Source organism: Oreochromis aureus, linkage group 15 (assembly GCF_013358895.1).
Source record: "Oreochromis aureus strain Israel breed Guangdong linkage group 15, ZZ_aureus, whole genome shotgun sequence".
Taxonomy (NCBI): domain Eukaryota; kingdom Metazoa; phylum Chordata; class Actinopteri; order Cichliformes; family Cichlidae; genus Oreochromis; species Oreochromis aureus.
Window position 1 is genome coordinate 16,330,952 of NC_052956.1, and position 25,062 is coordinate 16,356,013.

Sequence of the window (25,062 nt, forward strand, 5' to 3'; positions counted from 1 at the left end):
TCCACTTGGCTTGGCATTAATTTGCAGTTTTTCCTTTAAATTAAATTTATATCATAAGATAATATTTATATCATAGTATCCGTCAATTTAACCACTTCTGCAGTAAAATCATATTATACATGACTCCTTTTCATCTGTTAAAGACCTTAAATGATGAGAAAAACACTCTTGTCCTTGGTTCTACCTCTGGTAGAGGGATTTCAGAATTCTGGGAGCAGTTCCCCTGCATTTCATCTAGAGAGGCCAGAATGTTTTTTTGCACCGTGATGTTAACATTCATTTTAAATTGAAGTGGTTCATGGGAGTCTTGGAAATTGTCTCGCTTTTGGAGCCAGCCTCAAGTGGTCGTTAGTGGAACTGCAGTTTTAGGGAGTTCATTTGACTTGATTTTTCATCCGTTGGCTGCCATCGAGAGATACTCCTGCAGACATGTTTGGGCAGTTATTTTGAATCATTCAGTGGTCACTAGGATATAAAACCAACAACAATACACTTCCAGACATTGCTGACTTAGCCTTTTTTCCTCTGATGTTGAACTATTTTTGCTGCAGTGGATTATTTGCAATTTCAGGATCATTTGCACGTCACACCTCTCTCTTAATGTCTATACTAATAATGATAGGCTTTTACATATCCAAAAGCTTGCAACTCTTCTGGTTGGTGAAGGCATACAGGCGCTTTGCTCCAGCTTGTATGTTTCCTGCCACTCTGCACACACCAAAGCTTTGCTGTTGCTCTTATTATGTCAAATATTCCCACTCCTTTAAGCCTCAGAAAGTCTCTTTAGCTGCTAATGCAGATCTGTGTTCAAACAATGCCAATAACAGTGTTTGCCTTTTGGTTTTGCATACTTAGCATAGGCTAGTTTGTTTTCTTATGAACAAATATTGATTTGAAGAACACATTTTCTTTTAGGTGACACTAGCTCTGAACCCAGCACCCACCAATGCTAACCACTGCACCACCAAACTGCCTGCTGAGTAGACGTGCAGCATCTGTAACACTGAAGTCATGTGTGTCCACCTGATGAATCCAAGTCCAAACTCTCCTATTGATGTTTTTATTCTCCAGCAAGCTCCAGTTATTATATCTGTCTGTCATATCAGGTGGTAAGTCTTTATGAATTTAGTGCTATTTCTGACTCCTACCGCATTAGATATAGTTGCACACATTACAGAAATTGTTACTACACATACTCAGTAGCGCAGCTTTAAATTAATCAGCTTGTTGAAACAGCTGCATGTGTTAAATCGTGAAAAGAGAACCATGAAGCATTTATTACTCACAGAGAAACGCACAGTATTTACTCAGAAAAAGGAAGGCGCATCAGTTATGGCATCAATTTACCTTTCTCATCGTGCTGCCTTTTTTTTTTTGCTTTCAGCAGCCTTCCCACTCAGTTTGTTTTTTAGATATTGTTAAAGGGGATAAATGGAGGTGGATCTCAAGAACAGATAGCTTTAAAAAGCACAGCGTAACCACAGGTGGCATGAGAAAAATGGAGGACAGAATGTTTCAGTGTTAGATCTGGCTGTACAAGAAACCTTCAACCTACACTGCTACATCTGAATGTGTGATTTAGAGTTTATTTTCTCCTCTGATTTTCTGGCTCACTGTGACCATAAAGCTTCAGCTCTGTTTGGAATGGATGCACTGGCGAGGATGCTGAGAAGTGCTGAGCAGAGGGAGGTGGGGGGGTCTGGCTGGGTCTGGCTTGGCAGGGTGCTACAGCAGTTAATTAAAGCTGCTGGGCAGGTATTTCGGGATTAGGAGTGGGTGTGTGGAAAGGGCCTCTGGTGGCCTTAGCATGAAGTCATCATCTCATGAGTAATAGTGGCTGTGAACACTTGAGTGTGCCGGTTGTTTCTCCAAATGCTTGTGGTTGTGTCAGTAGAATTTGCTTGATGTGGTGCGTCTCTTTGTTATGACTGGTGCTTGCTTTATGGCACTGATCGCTTTTACCAGTGAGACATCTCATTAATGTGGCGATAAAATGTCATTTTGCTGGACAGTCAATCATGGGCTTATTCAACTAGCGAGTAAACACTCTTATGTAATGGCGCATGTGATTATTTTCCCTACTTTTATTTCTTATCATCACAAATAATGTTGTCATTTAGACAACATTGGGATGATTATTATCGTTATGTAAGATTTGCTTCATCATCGGGAGAAAGTAGCCTGGAGGTATTCTGAAAACATCACAAGACTGTAATTTGCCAAATGAAGACACGAAGAGTAGAAAACAAGAAAAATAAATAAATAATTGGGGATTTGTGATCTTTAAAGAACACATCCACAGGTTGCTAGCTGACATGTTCAGTTAATAACTTTATTTATTTCAGACCTTCTGTCTAACTCTGGGTCACACCACCTACAGAAATACTCTGACGATTCAGTTGAATGCTTACATGATGGGCAGGAGGAGGAGGAGTACAGAGCACTGCTGGATTATTCTGTGGAGCGGGGTGGGAAGAAGTATTTTCTTTTGAATGTCAATGAGACTAGAGAGGTGGTGATCGACTTCAGAAGGAAGACGACGGCAGCACGACTCCTGTCTGTCCTGGGACGGGATTTTGATGTGACAGAGGAGCGCAAAGTACCCGGGCATCTACATTGACAGCAGGCTGAACGGGAATACAAACAGAGAAGCTGTGCACAAAAAGGGGGTGAACAGGTTCTACTCCCAAAGGAAGCTGAGATCCTTCTGTGTGTGCAGGAAAACGATGGAGTTTTTTTTTTCATCAGTGAGTTGTGATGAGTGCAGTGTACTTTATTGCAGTATCAGAGAAAACTGGCTCTGTGACTGTGACTGGCTCCAAACTGGACACCTTTGAAGCTTGAACAAATTGTTGCACATCATGTGACCACCGTCCACACCATTCACTGGACAGGCAGTGGATCACCTTCTATACCAGATGCATACCACAAGGACAGGAAATCTTTCATGCTACATGCACTTTATAATACAATATATCTGTCTGTTACTGTTATCTTATCTTTATATGTCCTGTAGTGTATAGTCCTGGGATTTTGCATCCTATCAGACTGAGGGTGTGCTTGGCGTGCAACAACAGATCTCGGGGCTCGAGGTTTCCCAGCAGCATGGTGTTTTGTAACAAGTGGATCAATGAATTTCACTTGACCTTTCAGGGGTTTTAATGTTGTGGCTGATTGGTATGTGATTGTTATACCTTCTTCCTCCAGGTGGCCGCAAAAATTGCAGTGACACTTTAAATCACAAGCACTTGATCTTTTGACCATGAATGAACTCTGTCCTCTGTTTTTATCAGGGAAGCTTCTCCGTCTTTCTCCTCCACCCCCACATTTCTCCGCACACATATCCATCCAGTTATGTCACTGCAGCTCCCAAACATTCCCTCATTTATGCTCACATACGCTGATACACACACACACACACACACGCGCGCACCATATGGTTGAATGTCAGACAGCTGCAAGACCTGAAGTGATGTGGCAGGGGATTGTGTTGCAGAAAATGATGATGATGAAGATAATGATGATAGCTTCTGCTCACAACAGCAAGAATGAACTGCCTCCGTGTTTGGATGTATACGTTTGTACGAACTGTGTGTGTGTCTGTGTGTGTTTATGTGTGGGTGCTTCGTGTCAGCGTGTAAGCCGACTTGCTATTCTGTACGTGTGTCCGTGTGTCACTCAGCCTTGTGATAGATACCGAGTTGTCACATCTATCAAGCAGACAACAGTTCCACATGCATATTCATCATTATGGTAATTTCACCCAAAGCGCTTTAATGAGTTCACAACATTAACAGCTCCGATGAGGTGATGAACAAAAGCTTTGCAGCTTTTTTCCCCTGTCCCTGTCACTGACTCATAATGAAACATTTATTTGGTACAGTTTTCTTGAGTGTGCTAAACAAATGTGTAGGGCATTGCTGTATAGTAAAGCTGTCACTTTTATTTATTTATTCCTTGTGGTTTAGGAATAATGTGGGTAAGGGGATGTTTCAAGTATTCAAGTTACATTTAATAAGAGTGACCACCAGATGGCGATTACATTCATATGTGGAAATTGACTCTGCTGTTTATCCGCTGTTGTAAATATTCCCTGTGTTACAGTATAAACGACACATTGTAAGGGCCTTACGGTCGAAGCAGGCTCTGGCAAACTAATGGGGTGAATCTGTCACCTAGTGGTTAAATTAGGAGGTGACACAAAAGCAGCTCTTGTTTCATCAGCAGAGATCTAGGGTATTGTTTATGTAACAATGCAACAATGTGAGTTTGGTGACAGAGAGTCTGGAGACACATTAAAGGAAAATCCTGAGTAAATCAGTGGAGACACACAACGAATGCAGATGTTCATGAGTGGAACATTGATTCACCGGATGGTTTGATGAGCATGAAAATGATGTGATTCAGATGTTTAACCCAGTTGAACATCTATGGGAGATTTTGGACTCAAATGTTAGACACAGAGAGATGTCTTTCAGCTGGCTTGGGATTGCTTTGATGTCCCATCAGAAGAGCTGGAGGAGGTGGTTGGGCAGAGTGAGGTTTTTTTGCATGCTTAAACTGCTGCCTCAATAACCTACACTGATGGATGGATGGATGTTTGACCACCCTACAGCAAGTGTTTTGATCCTTCCATCTTGGCAAGTCAGTCACAAGATGCACTGAACCTTTAGTGAAGGTGAACGAATTTGCTAATTTGTGCCTCCCGTGACACCTCCATCTTCTCGGGTCTTCTCACAATCCAATTTTATTTTAAGCAGTCACCTCAAGGCACTGGAAGGTAAGGACCATAAAATAATAGAGCCCCAACAATCAAACGACCCTCTGTGAGCAAGTACTTGGCGACAGTGGGAAAGAAAAACTCTTATTTAACGAGGAAGAAACTTCCAGCAGAACCTGGCTCAAGGAAGGGCAGCCATCTGCCGCGACTGGATAGAGATGAGGGGAAAGAAGAGAGCAGAGGGAGGCAGGACAAAATACCCACTGTGGAAGAGAGCTAGAGTTTAAGAATAACTAATGATTAAATGTAATGTGTGTATAAACACATATAGAGTGAAAAGAGGTGAGTGAAGAAGAAACAGTATGGGAAGCCCCCATCAGTCTAGGCCTATTGCAGCGTAATTAAGAAAGGGTTGAGGTTCAAGTTTATCACAGACCTCTTGGCACCAATACCACAGGAGACCTATTGATGGCCACCCATTTGCATGTAAACTTAGAAGGACAGCAGTGGGGACAGAGAATTTCCTTGGCAGATCCTGCATTTCATGGCAACCTATGCTATGGACTTGAAGATGGCCTCTAGTGTTGTTTGCCACATCCCCACTGAGTTCCTGATAAAGACTCTTAGGGTCCTGGCGATCTTGTATAGTTCTAGGCATTCCAGAATCCATGTGTGGGGCATTGAGTCATTGGCTTTCTTGTAGTCAATCTAGCTGGTGCAGTGATTGGTCAGTCTGGTCTTGCAGTCTTGGGGAACTGGTCTGTCTACCTGGAGCTGGTGTTTTGCTTCTCTTTCCTGCCAATTCCTTTTCTGTGCCCCACTTATGTGCTGAGCCACGTGCCTGTTCATCTTAGCCACTATGATACCTGACAGGAGCTTCCATGTGGTACTGGTAGTTGGATGGGACTGGTCCCTTCTGGGGCTTCTTGGGGATCAGGACTATCCAGGCTTTAGTCAGACATTCTGGGTGTCTCTTGTTGACTAGCAGCTGGTTCATTTGAGCTGCCAGATGCTCATAGAGTGCAATCAGCTTCTTCAGCCAGTAGGCGTGAAACATGTTGGGGTTGGTGCTGTCCAGGTCTTCATTCTGGAGACCCTTTCTTGGATATCTGCCACTGTGATGGTTACTGGACCTTGTTCAGGGATGTTGCTGTGGTCTGCTTTTAGATCCACTAGCCACTGGGCATTGCCGTTGGCTCCCATATGCCCAGTATTGCCCTGTCTCCAGCCTCGGTTGTGCTGTTCTCATATTGTTGCTCTGCCACTACCTTAGATGGTTCCGTGAAGAAGACCTGGTTTATTCTTCTACCTTCTATCTCTCTGGTGTACCTTTTCAATTGACTGGCCAAGGCTGTGGGTCTTTGCTTGGCAGTTTCCAAGGCTCAGATATGGGCACCTTGCTGCGTTTCTTAGGCACCTTTTTTATCGCACCTTTCTGCAGCTCCAATATTTGGTTAACTTTCCTCCGTGCTACCGTGATCTTGGCCTGCTTCTCCTTCTCCATAGAGGGTACTGCTCCTTGTCCCTGTTCATCTTGTAGCCAAGCATCTCACTGATCACTACTGCCGTTGTCTAGATCAGCTGGTTGGTTTCGGTGATGGTTGCAGTAGGGATTGTCTGTAATGCTGCAGTCCCATCTTCTAGTGGACTTTCAGAGGGTACTTCATGCAGTCTTGGTAACCAGCTATGGAGGATCCAGGTTTCCAGCTTTGCCATGATCCTTTCTTTCAGGTCAGCTGCTCTCGCAATCAACACTCCTTCTTCCATCACACTTGGGGTTGGTACCCTATCTCGGGTACATATATATAACAGTTATGAACAATGCATTTTATGTTTACTATGAAACATGTATCTGAGAATTTTAATTCATTGGGCACACCTATAATATGTATCCTTCAGCATTAACTATGTATAAATGATTGCCTCTTGGATTACGGTCAGAGAAAAAGGATGGATAGCTCTATTTTGTAAAAGGAAAAGAATAAATGAGCACACTCAGCAGAAAATACGTTTTTACTAACATTTGAAGGAGAAAAATGTACGTGCGTCTGGTTGTACTAAAATTTAAAGATTCAGTAGCTTGTGCAGCTCACCAGATTTTAACTGTAACTCAATGCCAGTATCATTGTGAGAGGTGCCATGCTACCAGTGACCACCAACACTTGCACAACAGATTGTCTCGTGTTTTAGCTTAATGTGGATTCAGTAATTAACATACTTGTTAAGTAACAAATGCATTAATACTTACAAACATCAGTTCACTGGCAGCATCCTTAACTTGTAGTTACTGGACTGTAATTGCATTTTTTTATGGTTAGGTTTATACACTAGCAACATCTGGCCAACTAGAGGGAAAGACAGTGGTTTGGTTTGATAAAGAAATTTCGAACACAATAAACTGTATTTCAGATCCACTTTAGATTCATTTTCTGTCTAAAGTGAGAGCAATTCAGCATATGATATGATACCATTGCCCACACATTGATAATGATATCACAATACAGCAATTCTATGTTACTTGATACAGTGCAATACCATCATCTGGTAAAAGTAAGAGTAATAATAGGCATTAAAAGACAAAAAGCAGGAAACGTGTCATTTCAGGGATTCTGATAATAATTATTAAAAAGGGGTTAAATGAGCAAAGGTTTTATGTTTTTGCCATTAAAATCTTGTCTTTAGTACCCGAACATTTAGCATAGTACTATGTAGTGCATCTCCAAATCATATTTAGTGATTACCAAGAAGACATCTGGGCACAGTGTCATATATCTGCAAGTATTTACTCATAAACATCAGACATCATTTCTTCAAGGTTAACATGTTGCATGTAATATAGTTACACAAATGCAATTAAAGTAGTCTGAAAGAAAGAGAAAAATAAAGTTCCTGAAAACAACACAGATACGTTGTGTATCTAGAGTGTAGTCCAGAACATCATTCGCTACGACATACCGCCGCTTCACATGTTGCACACGTTAACAATTGTTTTGATTAGCATTTAGTAATACTAAGTTGCAAAAAATGTAGCCAAAGTTCATCTTTCTGTGTCTACTCTCCAAACAGGCAACTCTGGTCAAATCCTTCACTTATATTACGGTTAGGTGAATATTAACTTCATTGAAGTTACAATAAAAAGAAAGGAAAAGAGTGTGAAACGCATGCAGAACCCTCATTCGTCCTATGTTAAATCTGTGAGCAAACAAAAGAAAAGGCATCTCCACTGAACTCTGTACAAAACAGCTATTAAAAGAACAAAATGATCGATACATTATCTTCACAAAGGGAATATTTCAGACCAACGAGAATACCCATGTGGACTTTTTATACAGCCCTCTACAGTGAAGTTCATGACGTACGCTTGCTCATGAGTCTATCAATCTACACTGCTTTTAAAAACATGGTATGTACAATGCAATAAGCAGTCAGCAATCCGCCTGTACTATAGTTTCTTCTATAAACAAACTCTATAAAATAATAAAAATACCTTCTGTTTGCTACAGGGAAACTACATTATTTTGCTCTCAATGTTTCCCTCGCCATAGACTGGTAAATCAGACCACTTGGATAATATTACAAGCTGCAACACTTCCTCTGTAGTCATGATATGCATGAAAACAATGCAAACAAAATGCAATAAAGTGGATGCATATATTCAGAATCATTTCACTCCGTTGAAGGAAGCCACTGCAAGTGCAAATAAAACCAAAAACGAACGGAAGAAGAAGAAAAACAGGGATGTAATGACCGTTGGACATCTCGAGTGCTGTTTTTGCAATGCATATAGCACCCTCTTGTGGTAATTTCTTGTACTGCAGCTAAAGCATTTAAAGGTAAAAAAGGTGATTTCAACCAATTCCTCTGTACTCTACATCTGTGTAGCTTATAAAGAAAACATTATCAAAATTTATTTTTACCTCTTATGGAAGTTTTGTGTCAATTGCCAAATTTGCAGTGGATAGAGATCGCATTTGGTTAACAAGACATGCTAAACTGTTCAGAAAATAGTGAACATTCAGTTGCAAGGAGGCAAACAGCCTTTGTTCAGCAAAATATTTCTAGTTTGACCCTTAAAACTGCTCTCAAGTGACTTGTTAGCACTTTTGGCCCTGCCCCACTAAACTAAATTAAAATACTAAGATGAAACACAGCTGATATCAAAATTACAGACAGGTGAGTCTCATCCTCAGGTGAGAACAAAAGAAAGAAAAGGAAACACATTTTTCCAGGAGTGTGCAAAGTGTGTGGCATGTGTGACATATGTTCAGTCAGGATTCAAGGTTTTCCTCTAACACCAGCAGCCTTTGCCTTGCTCCCCAGCAGCACTGTCACAGAGTCCCTCCTCTTCCTCCAGAGCAGTGAGATTGAGCTCGTCGTTAATGGACATCCGGAGTAGATCCAGGTCCTTTTTGTTTGCTGCCAGCACCTGCTCAGCCAGTCGTGTAAAAGTCTTTGGAGGAGACACAGAGACATGATGAGACACCAAGGAATTTCCCCCTGTGATGCAATTACAGGTACATGCATTTCTGTGCATGGCCTTGAGAGAAGTGTCTCCCCGTGTAACCTCACCTCTGTTATATTATGATTGGTGAAGGCACTTGTCTCAAAGAAGTCCATTCCATAAGCCTTGGCCAGCTGGAAGACAGATTACGGTGAAAATGGGAGCAATTCAATTTATTTAATTAAAGTTTTTTAACGAAATTAGGAGATGCTACTTTAAAATCTCTAAAAGAAGTGGTGACTATGAACTCCCATTAGAATAGAAATGCTCCATTAAATGGAAAAATACTGAGCACGCTGTGTTTCTTTAGTGACGGCTCCCTCTCCGAATAATCCCAGGTATCTAAACCAGCGGTCCCCAACCCCGGGTCGGTGGCCCGTTTGGTACTGGGCCACAAGAGTTGAGGCTTGGGTTTGAAAAGTATGGTTTTCAGGGTTTTTATCGTTTTTTTAAATCGATTTTATCGTTAACTCGGTTTCCCTGGATCTTTTGCTGCGTGTTATGAATAAATCTTCTTCTTCTTTTTTTTTTGGTACCGGTTTTGGTAGTGGTTTTATTTTGTTGCGTTTATCCACGACACCTTAAAGGCCGTACCGTGAAAATATTGTCGGACATAAACCCCTCAAAGGTTCTGATATGTCACCCATCTGTAGGGTTGTTCAATTATGGCAAACCTAGAACATCAGAACTAGAAAGAAATCAAACTTGGTCACCTGTCTGTAGTCAGACTAAAAATAGTCAATAAATAAACAGACATGAACTAAGAGAACTTGCCACTGTGAATCATTTTAAGTACATTTTCTGGGCATTTTGGGAATGAACCTATGAATCTACCTCTATTTTATTTATGTATCATTTAATCTAAACTGAACTCAAGTTCTGCTAGGTACACACAGCCATCGATGCCAGAGTGACCCACCTTGACGCCTTGCTCAGTGGCCACCTGCCTCTTGTCCACTTCATCTGACTTGTTCCCTACGAGGATCTTCTGGACCTTGTCAGGAGCATACTGCAGGAGTTTGCGATGTGGACATGAAGAGATGTTTACAGACAAGGGAGAAGAGCAGAAAACAAAATGAAAGCGATAAGACAGCAGAGAGCCGTTTCAAATGCCAGGAGAATGCAGAGAGCGAGACAGTGTACAGGAAATGAGACCTAGATTAAAAGCAAGTGGGAAGCGTGCCAGCATCAATAGGTGATATATTTGGAGAGACCCATAGAGGAAATTACATTCATAATGACTAAATTAATAGCATAAGATCACCTGGGAAATGATAAAGGGGAGCGGAAGACGAGAGAGCTTTATGAAGAAAAAGCGAACGCATGTGGAAAAACCGTGTTCTTCCCGATATTTATGACAAACGAAACACCGTAAACACGGAATAGCTGTCAGGTCAGTGTGTTTGGTTTCTATCACACCATGCCAGCCATATGTTCTTCGTCAAGCTGGAGCCTCTGCACACTCGGTACATTTGTTACTTCGGGCCTTTCGACAGTGTTGAAGAAAAATGTGCCTGATTTATCGAGTTCTTAAATCCCAAATCACACTGACTCACCTCGTCCACGTCGCTGGCCCACTTCATGATGTGCTGGAAAGATCGCTCACTCGTGATGTCATATACCAGGAAGATCCCCTGAAAAGAGATGGTCAAAGGTTTTAAAACAACAACAACATGCATATTTTTCAAGCACCTTTGAGATTCATGTCTACAAAATGTTCTCAGTTGCTTGAACCCTTTTTGGAGCATTTCATAACACGTTCCTATGATTCCCATAAACAAACCAGACTAGCACTTGGAAAACTGGCTGCCTCTACTGTGTTGTGAGCCACAGTCTGGAAGAGAAATCCACTCAATTGTTTTATAGCACAAAACAGGATAAAGAAACTTTCCTTTCAATTTCATTACCAGTTTCTGGTAAATAGACAATTAGGTTTCAGCCAGTTTAACCTCTTTAGCAGCCCAAAACAAATTTCATGCTGCTGCGAAAGGGCTACACACTCCTTTGAGGAAAGGAAGAAGAACATTTACGCCACCACTAGTCTCAGATAAAATCCTTTTGTTGTGATAACCTCACGGTAGCAGCTCCACTATGATCCCTTTAAGAGAAGTAACATAAGCAGCTGTAAGGATTAGGCAAGGGTTATTCTTGTAGCGGGAACAAATTGAATTTAACACAGATTAGACTTAAATTTGTACTGTGTGTGTGCAGAAATAATATTACATCAATTTATGGCAGAGTAACTGAAGGAGACTTAAGGTCAGCTACCTGCGCTCGTCTGTAGTACTGCTTAGTGATGGTCTGGTACCTTTCCTGGCCTGCAGTGTCCCTGCAAAACAAACATATATGAATATTCATTTTGTAATTATAATACAATGACACGGAGCGCAGGAGGCAGGTAATTAGAAGTGTTGAGGCTAAAGAGGACACTTAGCAAAATCTTGACCAGAGACCTTTTCAGCTTTTCAGACAATAATTTAAAAAAACTGTGGTCAGCGGAGCTTTTTTTAGTGACTCTTGTGCAGCTTTTGCGATGTCACAGTTAAGACTTCAGGTAGATGGATACATGTGAAATGTGGTTTATAGGCTCTCTAGATAAAATGCAAAAAAACCCAGCAGTTGATCTGTGATCTGGTTAAATAGATAAAAGAGTTGAGTGATTTTACTGAGTTTTATCATTTTTTTTGCATAAAAAGAAAATTCCCCCATGCATTTAGATTTCTACTTAATTCTACAACGTCAGTGTGACGCATCAGTGGTTAAATTTGGGAAAATGTCATCACTCTAGTTGTGAGTTACGACAGGGCACAAACTCCAGGTTTGGTGCTACAAAAACACTTTTGTGCTCAGAGCAAATTTACACCATCATCCTTTCAACAGCATCAAGGATTTAATATGCATGAAAGATGGGTGACTAAAATATACGTGCTATCTTCTAGGTGAAGTCAACGCAGGTGGGCTTTAAACCTGGATGCTATCTGAAGGCCGCCAGATGGAGATAGCTGTGGTTGCAAAAAGACATTTTATCCTATAGTCTGTGTTGACCTCTGTAAACACCTTCCTGCTGAGTTTTTGGACTCAATCATTCATTTTTGATCTGGGACACTGGATTAAAAAATATTTTGTAAATCTTGGTCATACTATGTCTTCAAATGGAGAATTATCTGTGGTTTGAAATCACTTGAGGCTTCAAAGTAGAACTTTCATCTGCGGTTGTGCCTTTGATATAATTATCTAACAAATAGCACGGTTTGTTGTGCACTAAAGTTTCTTTCGGCTTCTCCTGTTTAATTTTAAGAAACACAGATGACGTTCCCAACACAACCCTATCAGGATTTGTGTCTCCAGCTAACTGCAAACAAGGGAACTTGTGTTAGGCAAACGTGTTAACCACTACACTGATTTTACTTTATTTTATCACTAATTAGCAGTTATGCAATTTATGAATACACCTTGCTAACCAAGCTTGTTATCTCCACCCTTCAATCCAAATATGGTCCCTTTGTGCTCCAAAAAAACAGGATGGTGGCGGCCTTAATGCCTGACATGAGGTTTCAGAACAGTAGCCCACATATCAGTAGCTGGCATTATGGTTTACATAATACTTTTCTATGGCTAACCCTCCAAACAACGTACAGCGCCTTATAATAAGATTTTGTCTCTTCCCAGTTTCTTACCATATCTGTATGCGAACTTTGATACCATCTATTAGTAGTGTCTTCATTTTAAAGTCGACCCCTGCAAGGGAGAAGATACGATTAGGAAACACAGCATTACATTCACAGAGTAGCTTTATTTGACATTTCTCCCAGAGACAGGATAAATGCTCTGACTGTTGTCAGAATTGTATACCCTCTCCTTTCGCTAAGCGACTAACATTAATTAACCGAGCTTGACAGACGGAGGTTTACCACTATCTGCTCCAGCTTTGCAACATCATAGGAGAGGCACATCATCCCTGTATAATCAGCCTGAGACAAGGTCGAGCTGATGATCCAGTGAGCAGAGTGCTCGTTTAGTTCAGTCCTTTGTATTGACTGCGTGGGGGAGGGGTTGGGGGAGGGGGGGTGGAACAAGAAAAAAAGAGCTATATGATAACTGAGCACAGCATAACAGCAAACAGGAGGGATGGGAAGAAAGAAAAGAGAGCTGGGAAGGGGTTAAGTAAACAGTCACTCACGCTTCAGTGATCTCTGATCTATTTCAGACAGCTGAGTGTGATATTATTCACAGAAAGTCAGACAGGGGCAAGTTTATTTTCTATCAGGAGGACTGTCCATTTTTGAACATATATGAGTTTTGGTTTTTTTTGGCATTTATACTTTGCTTGTAATTGTGCAGCAATTTATGGAAACATGGAGAAACATACATGGAAATACAGTATATAAAGCAAAAACTAGGTTTTGCACAATTCTATTGAGCTTGAAAGTCAATATTTGGTATGACCATTTTAATTATTCAAGGCTCAGACAAGCTTTCTTGTAATTTCTTTAAGCAGATTCAAAACTTTAAAGCTCTACTTTGGATGTTGGCTGCCTTTTGTTCTGTTCTCTGTCAAGATGATGCCATAGTGCTTCAATAATATTGAGGTCTGGGCTCTGGGGAGGCCAATCCATGACTGACATTTGTGCACTGTGGCGTTTTTTATTTACCGTGCATGCATGCTTTTACTAGGTTTGTCTTTTTCATGATGAAAAATGAAGCTTTTGCTGCTTTCCACATCTTACCATGCTAACATATGCGAGGTTTTTCACTAATAGTTTTTTGTGAATCACATTCTTTGTGCAAAAACACTATTTCATTCAATTTTTCCTAGAATTAATGAAAGAAAGCCTTAAAATGCTGAGTTTTTGTTAAAGGCTTCTAAGGCCAAAATGCAAAAAGACACAATTTAAAATTGGTTCTTGGCTAAGTTGTCTGTTAACGCTGGTTCCCTTGAGTTAGGGCTCCTTTTTAATGCTCCAAAGACTCATAGGTAAGTCTTAAGTGGCTTAACAAATTAAAAGACTTTGCAACAGTGAGGTGCAAGGAGTGGACTTCAAATGAATGACAAAGCAACAAATGACCAAAGAAAAACTTTGAAAGAACTTCAGAAGCTGGAAAACTCTTGTTCAATATAGCCTTAAAAATTATAAGAAATTCTGGCTCCTTAGAAAAAAAAAACATATAAAGAAATGTGGGGAAATGAGGACTTTTGGATAGCAGTGTATATGTAATAAGACTGTAGAAGAAGAGCCTGAAGCCAGGATCTCAGAGAAACTGCAGTAAACTGAGTCCTGTTTTGATTGATTGATTGATCATACTTTATTCATCCCGAGGGAAATTGGGTTAAGGCTGCCAGCCGTGCCAGCGCAATACCCCCAAACCCCCTGAATATCAATAATAACAAACAACTGCTATAGTAAGTCTTTAACGTTTGGATAGGATACACTAAAATTCCCAAACAAAGCAATCGGATTTTACATTCAACTACATTCATTGTTTTCCTCATCTCCTTTCTCTATCTATAATCTCAGACTAATGCAGTTAAGTCAATACAAAGCACACCCACAGGATTCTATAGACCGCACTAATCCCTGGGAAATCAATTAACTGTTCATCCCAATTAACCTGACACTCAACACCCCTGTGCCACAGCCAGCATCACGCTCACAGAAAGAGCTACCGAGTCCAATTGATTAACAGAAATGGAAAACGTCCTGCTTGTGTTTTTTATTATGAGGTTCATTTTCTAAGACACTGACATAAGGAAAAGCTGGCATATCTACTACAGCTGGCCGAGCTTGTTTTCAGACTATACTTAGGCTAAGAAGGAGTCCAGTGAATGTTGCTAGAGGCTAGAGTGAACTGGCTTGACAGTAAGGGGCCTCATTTAAAAGTTATACTCAACCTTTGCCTTTGACCAGAGAGATTTCAGACTAAATGAAAGGTCAGCATCACAATCAGCAGCTTGCCGTGCCCGAGGCGTGAGACAAGAGAGGAGACCATTAAAAAAAGATGCTGTCTTCCTGCATTGTATTAAGCAAGTCAGATAGTCATTCATGCAAATTGTGATGATTTAAGCAGAAAATGCGGATATAGACAGAAAGCCTAATGGGCTCTGCAGTTTAACAGTGAATGTCTACAACTAAGAATCTGACCAAATCTGGAAAATCAAGAAAACTAAACTGACAAATCATTAAAGTCGAAGTTCTATTTTGAGAAAAGCAAGTCATGCTTCAGCCTACACTGTCTTCTTCCAGCTGCCAAAAAAAATCAACTTCAGTGGGCTTTTCATCCAGCCAGCCATTTTACAAAACTTATCCTATTGACAGGAAGAAGGGGTTTCATCCATCAAGCTGGAACTGGACAAGCAGGAACCTCTAAAGCTGAAAAAGCCAAAAAACCCCAACAAAAACTGCAGTTCCTAGAATGGCCACTTGAGGCTTCAAAAATGAGACAATCCCAATAGACTTTCATGTTAAATGGCCAACTTTACAGCAGAAAAAGTGTGTTTACAGCCTGGTAGAAAAATTGTTTGGGCCTCTAACGACAGTTTCCCTCAATTTAAAGTTGTTTTATTCACAACTTATTTCTCTGCACACTGGAGTTACGAGTGTGGTCGCCTTAACTTTCAGTTCACCTCTGCTAATCGAAGTTGCTTCTCCAATGTGTTTGTGCCTTTTTGAGCATTTAATGGAATAATCAGATTAATATTGATGCAGACCACCAAAAAGGTTTGTACTTCAGCTTTGCATTGTGAAATTATGTGTCTGTTATGTAGCACACATTAGCCTATATCTATGCCTTTTCATTGCATGTATACAGTTCACTTTGCTAACCAAGCTTGCTAGCATTAGCACCCCAGCCTTCTATACAACTGTGGTCATTTTTAGCTCTAAGAAAAACCTCTCAGCGGCCAAATGGTAACACTTAACCTTCGCTATGCAGAATTCAAAACCCATGCGTGGCATCACAGTGGCGACATTCGTCTTTTATATTAGTTTTGATTCCTTTATAACAACTGTGCGAAATGAGGCAAATTTAGTTGTAGGTGCAAAGCACGTAGAAACAAAGACAGCCTTCAACATAAAAATGTGTTTTCTGAGCTTCTTTTCCCTACAGTTTTTCAGTCTGTATTAGAAAACATGTAGAACGCCCTGAATACTGCTGTTCAAGGACAGAATTTTTAAAAAAAGCATGTGTATCTGCTGTTACAGCCATAAATGTTTTAATCTGCTGCAACTCTCTGCAATCGGTTAAAAAAGCCTTAAAAGGAAAAACACAAATACATTTGATTGACAGTCTGTTACTATTTGATATGTTATTGCTTTTTGTTATATGAACTGGCAAAGTCTATTGTCCTGAGGGAATATATGATAGAGAATAGAGCTGAATCGTGTCCGTGACTTGCACACATTTGAATTAGCGATATGAATACTGCATACTAAATCCTGCACTCAGCTTTTGTAGCTCTGGAAAAAAAAAAAAACATTAATCTTGAGGAACACCTTGAAAAAAATAAAAGCTTCTTGTCAGCTTTGCTTCTTCCCTTCAGAGGCACAATGTGCACAGTATGAGAGACAGCAGTTAATTGAACATGGCAGCATTTCACAATCAGCAGTTTGAGAGCCATGTAAAAACAAATGGCTACACACCCAAAATTGACTTGACTAATTACTGGGATGACTATGTTTGACTGTGCAAGACAGATTAGGCAGTAAAATATGTCAGCGTGCTGTAGGTAATGGTGACAGGCTCACTAACAGATGGATGGACGGATGGATGCTCTGGCACTGACACCCAGTCACTGGGGGATGGATCTGACATGCATGACTAGCATTACTAGCAGAGGACAGACAACAGCTGTCAACAGCTGTTGTCTTTCGGGAACACAAGGACAAGGGGCAATCCTTCTTTGGCAATAATAAACTTGTCATCAATCTGTATTGAAACACAATCTTATTAGGATTCTTCAGTACCCGTACCAGGAACATATAGAGGAAAAAAAGTTAGGGAAACTTTTTTATTTAAGGCTGATAATAACACATGAGGGATTAAAAGCAAGAGCGAGGATGTGAAAGCAAAACACGGGGTTTAGGGATGTCAAGGGAGTAAAACAGTGGAACATGTCTTTTTAAGATGGGTAAAATATCCGAGCCAGAGGAAAACTTCTACAGAATTTTAGAAAAGGTCCAAGAGAAAGGGTTGTCAAAGTGTTTTATGACTGAATACCAAGTTATGGAGCCAACATGTGACTGAGGACCAGAGAAGAAAAAGACACGTCATTAAGTTAGCATTTGTAATGTGTCTATTCATAGGAAAGGGGTTTATGCTAGTTTATAGTTAGTGAAGTAGCTTTTACATTCCTTGGCACCTGTTGTATTTGACAGTTGCAGGATGACTCAGTCTGCTTTAATGGGTTGGAAAAAAAGGTTATCCAGGAAAAATGTTGCTCTAACACAGTATAACAAAAACTGTGGATGATTAATACTGAACCCTTGGAGTGATTTTATAATAAAGGGTCTTCTAAGTACACTCAAGCCAAGTAGATGGCAGAAATGTACCTTACTAATAGATGTCAGCTACTTCAAAGAAGAAGGAGACAAATAAGTATAGAAATGCTGAAGGCAAATGCTGAATAGTTTAAGGAATCTCCACTTAAAACCTTTTTTATCACTACTAAAATGTCACATGTCTTAAAAAAAACTTATTTTAGAAAGATTTAATTAAAATGAAATCTGTTTAAGGATCTTGAGGTGTATGAGTGCATGTATGAAAAACTTCTGCAAAGCCTCCAGAAAGAGTTGTGTAAAACATATTCAATTCATGGAGCTTACTTCAGTCAGCAGTGGTTGAGATTTAACACTATAAGTTTGACAGAAGAAATATTTAGAGTTGCAAAAGTAGTAATCTCACAAACTTCTATAGCCTGTACCTAATCTCTGCTTGAGGGTGGCACTGGCTGTGCACTGTGAATCTTTTTATGTTAGAGGAGCCACTGAAAATGACTCTCAGTATGAAACGTTCAGGGTCAATTGGTCAACCAGTTTATATGATTAAATGGTTAGATTAAAATTCTTGTGCACCTAATAAATTTGTGTCATTGCTAGCACCCCAGATTTACACCAAATTGCTCCCAGTTCCATTGCCTACATTTCCAGTATATTTAATTTACCTATTTACTGTCCAAAAGTCTCGATTCACCCCTTCATTTTTTTATATTTTGCTTCCAAAGAGCTAGACTTATAAGAGACTTTATAAGTGTATAAGTTGCTTTTTTACTTTTTCTTGTTTGCTAAGCCACTTAAACACTGACCCATGATTCCTTCGAGTGTAAAAAGGAAACCTAACTCTACATATAACAGACAGTTTAGGAAAGAACCAATTCTAAGTGGTATCTTTGGGAAACTGGACAACAAGGCCTAAAAAACTAAACTACAGCAAATGAACACCATCTGGAAGACATTCAGAAAGAAGGAAATCATTGTCAATATGTATGCAGGAGGTCAGCAGAGAGGAACATCACTGAATCTCTATAGTTTTACATCTGTAAAACAGAGTGCAGGCTCTGTCATGGTTTGGGGCTGAATTTCAGCCAGTGGTGTTGGGAATCTTTTCAAAATTGATTAAGTTACGAACATAGAAAGTACCACCAGATTTTGTAATACCATAGGGAAAGCATACCATATGGAAAAATGAAGCAATGGCTCCATTTTTCAGCATCACAATATTCCCAAACACTTCAAATGCATTCAAAGCATACGTGGATAGTAAAAGAAGTCATGATGGAACACTATCAGTCATGGATTGGCCTCCCCAGAGCCTGGACCTCAACGTTACTGAAGCAGTGTGGAATCATCTAGACAGTGATCAGAACAAAAGACAGCCAACATCCAAATTAGAGCTTTGAATGTCCTTCAAGAAACCTGGCAAACTAAAAGACGACTGTAGTAGTAGAAATGAGGGTTGACTCAAGACAAAACGCTGTATACTGTGTGTATTTATATCTTTTTCCTGTCTTTTTTAAGAAAGACACATTAGAGACGTGACAGGAAGTGCAGTAAGAGAAACATGCAGTAAAGTCCCCAGCCATCTGAAACTTCCTGACAAATACGACCTCAACTATAGCCACCTCAGCTGACATAATATACTCATAAGATTACACTATCTGTGCTATGGGAAGCTGCAGAAAAGCCAAGTCTATGACAACACCTCTGTTTCGCTGATGACCTCCTTACAATAGGATAGCCATCTGTGCTGGCTGTAATCCATTTCTGACCCTTTAGAGTACGGAGCTTATCAAGCAGCAGCGAGCTACGTGTATAACCATAACACCACCGGGATCAGTACAATGTGGACAGCTGCTTATTGAGCTATGATATAGAGCAGCACAGGGCTGATATTTTATTGGTGTTTTGACAGCCAGGAGGTCCAATGAGGCCAGTGACAAGACTGGCAAGGCAACAGTGAGGAAGATTAAACTCAGCAGTGTGACTGAATACCATTACTAAATCATCTCTGCAGCTGCTCTTTGTCAGACAAGTGTGCACGCTCCAGCCCCCGAACACAGCTATCTGTGAAAATAAAATGAAATACCTCAACAAGAGAGGAAGTATTACTCATTCAGGTGTGATCAGAACTCTTGCTCCAATTACCGTGGCCTTGTTTGACTCTTAATATTCAATCTTTCCTTTTTTATTCAGCTGAAACTAGAAAGCTAAGTCATAGTTTCTCGTTTCATACATGCAGTGGCAGTTTTAATGACTATAGCACTGATTTTATTTCATGGTAAAGAGCCCAAGTGACTCACACTAACTGCCTATCGAACACCTCTTTTAGAAGGTGATGAATCTAAATATGCTGGAACAAAGTATTGTAAAAGATATAGGAATTTTTTTTAAGGTAAGGTGCAGTATTTTGTGAATACTTCAAATGCTTGTGTTAAATCTAATAGAAAATAATATTAAGGGCAAGTTTCTGTGGAGTCTAATGATTTAAAAGCATATTAGAGATGACCCACTATTTCAATTAGTGCATAACATAAAGGAATTAAAAAATGAACTGGACCCAGGCCAGACATGGCTAATTAAGGAAGTGTAAATATTAAGTTCATATTTAAAAGTAATGTGGTGCTATTTTGTATCTAGTGCTTAGATTTTGATTGCTGTGGACGTGTTAAGTGGTTTCCAGTGTTTTGTTTTGCAAAGAACAAATGAGGTTTAACATGGCAACGGTGAATACTAATGAAAAAAGGTATCTTGTCTCAGTGCAAGAAAGACAACAAACTTAACTCAGGAGACGCAAATGAGGACACGGATTGAAGCTTGATTTAGTCTTCTGTGGGAAATCCACGTCCAAACTTACAACGGAACTGCAAACCGTTTTTAATCCTACGCTGCAAACTTCTACGCCATCCAAGTCATTGCAGGTTGCATTGACCCGACGTATAGTTACACTTCTCACAAGGTGCACATCAGGTTACGTGGAAGATTACGCCATAAGCTTAAAAGGGGTTCCTGGGTACGTCGTAAGTTATAAAGTAGATTTCTGGCAAAAGATTTCTAAATCACACATGACGGTCTGCACTGCGTGAGTATTTTGCCTTCAGAAGTGCTTTAATTCTGCATGATACAAAACTTTACAAGTTGCTGGAAACTTTCCTTAGAGATTTTGGACCACACCGACATGATAGCGTCACATAGTACCTGCAGATTTGTCAGCTGCACATCCAATCATGATCAAATCTCCTGTTCCATCACATCCCAAAGGTGCTTTACTGGATTAAGATCTGATGAGCATGGAGGCCATCTAAGTGCAGGATGTTCCCTGGCATGTTCAAGAAAGATGATTGAGCTTTGTGACATGCAATCTTGCTGGAAACAAAAACAGAAGATGGCTAATCGACCATAAAGGGATTGAGGTGGTCAGCAGCAGTACACGCGTAGGCTGTTGTGTTGGTGCTAAGGGGCTCAAAAATTGTGCCAAGAAAATATCCCCCACACCATTACACCACCACCACCACCAGTCTGAACTGTCTATTCAAGGCAGGATCAATCTATGCTTTCATATTGTTTATGCCAAATTCTGACTCTATCATCCAAATGTTACAGCAGAAATCAAGACTCATCAGGCCAGGCAACCTTTTTTAGTCATCTGCTGTCAAATTTTGGTAAGTCCACAGAGAGGTATGCTCAGTTTCTTAGCTGACATGAGTGCCACCTGGTGTCCTCTTCTGTTGCTGTAGCCCATGTGAGGCTCGACGGGTTTTCACAGATGCTTTTCTGCATACACTGATTGCACTGAATGCTTATTTCAGTTACCTTTTCGTTTCTATCAGCTCAAGGCAGCCTGGCAATTCTTCTCTGTTCTCTGACTGTAAACTCTGGAGATGGCTTTGCATGAAAATCACAGCACTTCAATAGTTTCTGAAATACTCAGACCAGCCCATCTGGCACCAACAACCATGCAATGTTCAAAGTCCTTCAAGCACCTTTCTTCTTCTATCTGATGCCCTGTTTCAAATTCATGTCCATTGTCTTGATCATGTCCACATGCCTAAATGCACTGATTTGCTTCCTTGTGATTGGCAGATAGATACTTGTGTAAACGAGCAGTTGAACTGGGTTTTGTAATAAAGTGAGAAAGTGAGTGTATATATAGATTTACAATATGCAAAATTAAACTTCCAATGGTAATTACAGTAGCAGCATTAAAATGACATTAAATAACAGGCTGACAATATTACAGTGCATAGCCAATATTTTACACAGCACAGTATTGTGATGTTTTTATAGAAGGAAACTTGTTCTAAATTACAGTAATTCCACTGTAAAAATAACTGTTTAACGCTAGAAAACCTGTCTGCATGTACTTTACAGTAAATGAATACAATTTGACAGTTTTATACTTATGTATAACTGAAAACTACTTCCTGCAGAAATGGCAAGGACTGACCTGTCATCAAATGCCAAAAAGCATTTACAGGTCACGTGACAACAAAATGCTTTAAAAACACAGGAAAATGTAGTTCTAGAAACAGTGGACATGTTTTCCCAGCTATGTTTTTGTAGTTTTGGTCTGAACCAAGCCTGTTAGTTCAACAACATGTCAACATGACAATGTCCTCCACGCAATGCCAGCTAAACAACAACGGCTAGTTGAAATCCATCAAAACAGCTAGTTTTGATGGATTTCAGGTGTGGAAACACTTAAAATGCCCTGGACCAAAACCCATCTCCCACAAGTCACAGCTGACAACCTTAATTCATGCTCTTGTGGCTATATGGGAGAAAATTGACCGTCTTCAAATGCCTTGCAGCAGATTAACGCCTATGGAATAACAGTTTTCAGGTATCCACATACTTATAATTATATATTCATTATCACTGTTAAGGAGCTGTTAGTGTCTGCATGTTGTGATTGTAGCATTCTGAGTAACAGCAGGAGCATCAGCCTAATGAGAGGCTCAGGTTTTTATAGTGTTTTATGAAGGAAAAAATGAGAAGCTACGGGAGCAGCAGTTTTGGGATAATTAGGAGCGGAAAAATGAATGAGTGGACTGTAAAGGGATGTGATAAATAATGGAGTAACCAATGAGGGGGACAGGGGAGAGAATTTATATCCCTCTGTCAGTGTGAAGGTTGGGAAATGATTCATTGAACCGCTGAAGGAAAGCACTGATGGTGGTCACTCTTGAGCTCCTGCTCTCTCTTTCCCTTTGGAGTTTGTGGGCCCTGTTTATCAGAAGAATTAACTTTTAATTATTTCATGAAAGACCTCTCAGTGTGGCTTATAGGCACCACCTGCTGCCCACAGCTCCTCTGTCCCGTATTTTCACTGCCTGCCGGACGGCAGATTCTTAACACATCCAGCTGTGCTTGTGAACGCTGGGTATGGTGTAACAAAAGCACAAAAAGATCGATATATTCATCATTTTCAACATACACAAACAGCTGGGATTTTCCTTGCAGGAGACAAGAGAAATGCTTGCTGCATAGGCTGTAAGCATCACTCTCTCCAGGGTGGAAGTTTCCTGTGGAGTGCTATAGGTCTAGGACTTAAAATAGCATACTGCAGCCCTTGCAGCTGTATGCATGTGGGCATATATCACATCTGGCTGGAAAAAACATCAAGCAAGACATGCCTTTAAATGAATTTGAGCTTAATAGAGTGTGGATTATTTACAGGAGCATTATTCAAACTGATACAAAGGCATTCATTTACTAAAGGAGTCCAAAAATAAAAAGGAAGAAACAAATAGAGACGCAGTCGTGTTCTTATTCCCTTTTTATATTGGATCTTGTGAAGTAATATCTGCCTGTAAATTCATTGCTTAACACCGGATTCATGATTCACTGCCTCGACCTTATCTGGACAACATGTTCTGTGCGTCTTTTCACTACAAGAGTCAGTTATCACTCACAACCAGCAGGAGCATTTCCTGACTTTTTCTTCACCCACCAGCCACGGCAATGTTTGTATTCTCCCTTCTTCATTTCTGGCAAATTGCAGATCTCTCTATTAACTGAACACACACAGAGAACACAGCCTGCAGACTCTGCAGCAGCATGTGAGAAAAACCCGCTGCTTACTGTATATCCTTATTTCCCTCACCTCAAAGGAAAACACGGTAATGCGCCTGTCGAGACTCTGAATCCAAACTACGAAGCGCACAGCCCATATTAACTATGAGAATGAAGGCTGGCTCGGCTTTGCTGAGTCAATAGTCATCGACGGGGAAGTGGCAAATCTACGAGTTTGTTCTGCAAACAGAGAAGGAGCTGAACATGTCAGAGTCAGCCTTGTCAGTCACAGAGAGAACATCTGATTAGTGCATACCTGGATTGTGTAACTGATATTTAGTGAGTGATGTTTGCAGTTTTAATCATTTGACAAACTCTCACTTTACAAGATTTAACATTTTATTTCAAGACCTCACAGAATGGGTCACTAAATTTGTGCCAGGCATGAACTTTGATCAGAAACCACTTGCAGCCAATTAATGCACACCTGGTGACTCCAGGGCTCCAGTTTAACCGGTAACAAGGATGCTGATGCAAAACGTCCACTTCTCATATATATATATATATATATATATATATATATATATATATATATATATATATATATATATATATATATATATATATATATATATATATATATATATATATATATATATATATATATATATATATATATATATATATATATATATATATATATATATATATATATATATTTGGTTGTTGTTGTTTTTTTGAATGGCACTCGTTTGCATAATCAGTGCCAAGTGCTGGTAGTTGGTGAACTCATCTGCATGGCTGCCAAGTGTTGGCTCTTCCCCTCTCAGGGCTTCTCCAACCAATCCAATCACGCTTTTCTATTTCTGCTGTATGAATTCACTGCTATGGTTAAATAATAACGCAGCACTTCCCCGTTCAACCTTATTGGGTCTAATTGGTAAAAAATTAATTGGCCACAAAAAAAGGGACACACACACAAATAAAACGTTGAAAGAGGGTTAGGATAAATCAGGAAGCTGATTAACATGAAGTGCAGAAAACAGGTAACAAACGAGTCCTGCTGGCAGTGCAGCGTCTTACCGATGGTGGAGATGTGAGATGGGTGAAATTCGTTGTCCGTGAATCTGCATAACAAACATGTTTTCCCAACCCCAGAATCTCCGAGAAGCAGGAGTCGGAAGAGCACATCGTACTGCTTAGCCATAGTGTTGCACGTATTGTTGAAATACAAAAGCCGGAGTCAGCTAACTCAGCGATGGACGAGCGACCCCTCCCCACCTGCATCCCATATCTGCTCAGAAGCTCAGCATAAACGGCTCTGGCTTCGGGTTTGT

The 25,062-nt window shown here is 40.2% G+C and overlaps 1 protein-coding gene across 3 annotated transcripts; it reads right to left on the reverse strand.

The window, feature by feature from the left end:
* Nucleotides 1–7,297: 7,297 nt before the first annotated feature.
* rab15 (RAB15, member RAS oncogene family) lies at nucleotides 7,298–25,056 on the reverse strand. 3 transcript variants are annotated; one of them, XM_031730237.2, is made up of 7 exons: nucleotides 24,809–25,056; nucleotides 12,899–12,959; nucleotides 11,490–11,550; nucleotides 10,778–10,855; nucleotides 10,141–10,230; nucleotides 9,290–9,355; nucleotides 7,298–9,170 (listed from the first exon to the last, which is right to left on the reverse strand). In XM_031730237.2, exons 1-7 carry the CDS (start codon nucleotides 24,930–24,932, stop codon nucleotides 9,009–9,011), a joined length of 642 nt encoding a protein of 213 aa, XP_031586097.1. In that variant the 5' UTR covers nucleotides 24,933–25,056; the 3' UTR covers nucleotides 7,298–9,008. The 3 variants fall into 3 exon arrangements, with proteins under 3 accessions (XP_031586097.1, XP_039455347.1, XP_039455346.1); XM_039599413.1 differs by lacking the exon at nucleotides 12,899–12,959; XM_039599412.1 differs by lacking the exon at nucleotides 9,290–9,355.
* Between the last annotated feature and the right edge of the window lie 6 nt (nucleotides 25,057–25,062).

What these genes read in the sequence shown, in the direction of transcription:
- rab15 (XM_031730237.2), bottom strand. Translation starts at nt 24,932, where the DNA reads ATGGCTAAGCAGTACGATGTGCTCTTCCGACTCCTGCTTCTCGGAGAT. An exon ending in ATCTCACATCTCCACCATCG is followed by an intron (nt 12,960 to 24,808) that starts GTAAGACGCTGC and finishes TCTCCCTTGCAG; the next exon opens with GGGTCGACTTTAAAATGAAG. An exon ending in CCACTGAGCAAGGCGTCAAG is followed by an intron (nt 9,356 to 10,140) that starts GTGGGTCACTCT and finishes TCTGTCTTCCAG; the next exon opens with CTGGCCAAGGCTTATGGAAT.